Source organism: Centruroides sculpturatus, unplaced genomic scaffold (genome assembly GCF_000671375.1).
Source record: "Centruroides sculpturatus isolate CEXI.00-Female unplaced genomic scaffold, Cexi_2.0 scaffold1347, whole genome shotgun sequence".
Classification (NCBI taxonomy): domain Eukaryota; kingdom Metazoa; phylum Arthropoda; class Arachnida; order Scorpiones; family Buthidae; genus Centruroides; species Centruroides sculpturatus.
In genome coordinates, this window is record NW_019385658.1 from 243,673 (window position 1) to 246,870 (window position 3,198).

The 3,198-nt window shown below is 48.5% G+C and overlaps 1 protein-coding gene across 1 annotated transcript; it reads right to left on the minus strand.

The window, feature by feature from the left end:
• Positions 1-504: 504 nt before the first annotated feature.
• On the minus strand, positions 505-2,878 carry LOC111640935. Its single transcript, XM_023387025.1, has one exon. It carries the CDS (start codon positions 2,827-2,829, stop codon positions 505-507), a length of 2,325 nt encoding a protein of 774 aa, XP_023242793.1. The 5' UTR covers positions 2,830-2,878.
• Between the last annotated feature and the right edge of the window lie 320 nt (positions 2,879-3,198).

Below are 3,198 nucleotides of genomic sequence, written 5' to 3' on the forward strand. Positions count from 1 at the left end.
AATTCAAAGTCTACAACAACACAACAAGATGAGACGATCTTCTAAGACAGCTCCGGCAACTAAGGTCAACGTGAGTTCATTCTACGAGTCCAAAGCGAACTAAACTTCCCGCCAGAACTTCACTGCTTTTATAGGATTGAAGCTACATTGAACTCCACCAATCAGCATCTACCAGCTGTATAAGACGTCCGCCGATCGTCCGATGTTTCTTAACCAATCAGCGGTCGAGTTTTCAAAATGTCGTTATCGCCGTTTCCATGGCGATAACGGTCGTTCACGAAAAGGCGGGAAAACCGCGCGCTAGACGATTTTAATTCCCGACACCTCCACGGCCGAGGATCAAACTGAGCTTACTTAAGCCTGTTTGATTCCCTTCAACACCAAACAATCTTACAAAAATCGTCCGATATCGGACTGACCCATACATCCGGAACATTTGGGAATTTTACCCGTCTACGCGCAGAGATGCCTTTGTTACCTATGCCTAATAACCGCTTTCGTAAACTAGCGAAATCCGGTATGGGGTAAACCGTTTCGAGATCCACTCTCCAGTAAGTGTCCCGATGTTTTTTTTTTCGGTCTATTATCGAACATCGAGTTGTAATCCAACGGCACGTCATCCAGTTCGGTCTGTGCCGACGTCGGGGAAAGTGGAGGAATTTCCCTTCCTCTCCCGTCCCCTCGTCCACGATCGTACAGCGGTCGCAAGGACGAAGTTTGATCCAGTTCCCCGAATCTCCCGTCGAAACCGAGTACTATTCTTACAGCGAAACTTCGCTTTTCTACTACATCCGGCCATTCCCACCGGACATGTAATTTGTCATCCGGGGAAGACTTTTCCACGAGAACCGTATCCCCGATGTTATATTCCCTTTTCCGTGCTTCCAGGTTGGAACGCACTGCATACCCTTCTCGTTTTACGGCCGTATGCTTAGTTGCGATATCGTGAGCCGATTTGATCCGAGCTACTTCTACATTCTCCACTTCTAACATACGGGTCATTTCACGCGTCAACCCTACGGTGAAATTTGTCCCCTGATCGTAACAAATCATTTCGGGAAAACCCGTCTGCGTAAAGAATCGCAAAAATACCAAACGGGTGACCAGCGATCTCATCTCTTCTACTTCTGACAAGCGGTTGCGTAAACTGATTACGCAAACTGCGTATCGATGACCGTTAGCTGACAAGTGATCAATCGGTACAACCACGCCTATGTTAACCACTTGAAACGGGGTTGAGGATCGAGCAAGTGGTGTAGCTGGGGTCCTATCTAGGACTAAATCAGGCGCACTTACTTGGCACCTACGACTATTCTGGCAGTACTTCCGGATGTCGGTCACCATTCCCAGCCAATAGAAGCTCTCGCGAACGCGACTTGCTAACACGCGACTGCCAAACTGTCCACCGCACGGAGCTTTGTGTGCTAAATCTAACACTTCCGTTCTCCGTTCTTGGGGAACAACTATCTGCTTAATGGGCCTGCCGAACGAACTATCTTGCCGATATAGTGTTCTGTTCTCTACAACTAGCCCATCTTCCTTAGGCTCAGCGACCTCCCACAATCGAGAAAGTGATTCGTCCGGGACCTGAGTGTCTCGTAATTCCGTTCCTTTCCCTTTTTCGTCGCTAATTCCACAACGCCCCGCCTCTGCGAGAGGTTCCGGCTCCTTTTCCTGATGGTTTCCGTTCCCATCTACACTTAAGCTCCTCGCCTGTCTTTCTCCCTTTTCCTGGAGTTTTTCCTTCCGGTTTAACAGCATCCGGTAATCCTCCTCCGATAACAAGGCATCCGTGGTCTGGTCTAACTCGTCCGTTAAGGCGCACGTCACCAGTTCCGAACTTCGCGACCCTGCGAAGTCTTCCTCCCACAACCCTATCGGGACCGATACTAACACCGCATCGATCCAGTGACCGAAGGGCCCAACCAATTGGATTCTCCCCTTCGTTCCCATCACTGAGGTAGGTACCAACGACTCCCTTATAACCGAAATCTCAGCTCCGGAGTCAACTATGGCCGAAAGACAGTTTCCCTCGCAAGCTAATCTAACTCTATTCAGCGCTTTTACGACCTTTGGTTGGTCATACGACGTTACCCTCGCTACTAAACGTCTCTCGTCCTGGGAATTGTTACTAGTAGCCACGAGCCGCGCCTGTTTAGGCTCATTATGTGCCTTCCGTTTCGGACAGTTTCTCCTCCAATGGTCCGTTTTCCCGCAAACATAACAACCAATTTTGTGGGGTTGTTCATCTATAGTCTGCATCACGGGACTAGATTTCCCTTTCGTCTCTCTCCGCGAGTCCCTTTGTTCGCCGTTTTCCTCGCTTTTGTTTGGGGACCTGCTACTTGACGCCTCGTCAAACTTCTCTACAAACCTGGCCAATTCCGCAGGCTTGCTCCATCCCTTCCCTTCCTGTAATATCACGTATTTCCTTGCGTCGTGAGGTAGGAGCGTCTTTATGTGGTCCGCTACTGTTAGCTCAACAAGACCTTCTAATGTCTCCACCTCTCTACTATCTACATAGTATTGATAAAGATCTTTCAGACGCGACACAAATTGCGGCCATGTTTCTCCCGGGTAGCGTTCTGCCCGCCTAAATCCCTTGAGATATTCCGCCGGTGAGAGTCTCAACTCTTCGAGAATAAACTCCTTCAAGGAAGGGTAATGTTTGACCTTATCCGCTGACAATCTTGTCAGTGCCGCTTTGCATTTTTCCGATAGCACGCTCAAAACTATTTGTCCCTGTAACTCTACTGAAACCTCGTATGTCTCCAAAATTACTTCGACCATACGAAACCAAGATGGTACTGCCTCCTCCTCTTCCGGCATTTTAGGCAGTGCCGCCTTTACCCTGCGAGCGTAATCGTCAAAATTTGCTCTACCGAGATTGTCCTCTGCGTCTCGGGTCCCCCTTTTCAGCCTATCCCGCTCTAACTCTATTTCGGCTATCCTCACCTTCGCCTCAGATTCGATTTCCGCCTTCTGCCGTTCTGTTTCCTTGGCCTTAGCCTCTATTTCCGCTTTTTGGCGTTCTGTTTCCGTTTTCCTNGTACTTTGAGAGGTTTAGCCCAGAAAAGCTCCATTATGAATCTGAAAAACAAATAAACACAAATACGATATTCGCTGCATTGGATAGAACTGAGCAGCATTTGGCAAAGATGCCCTTTTACTATTACTCTGTTACACAGTTACAAAATC

Coding starts and splice junctions, on each gene's coding strand:
- LOC111640935 (XM_023387025.1), bottom strand. CDS start 2,829: ATGCCGGAAGAGGAGGAGGCAGTACCATCTTGGTTTCGTATGGTCGAA.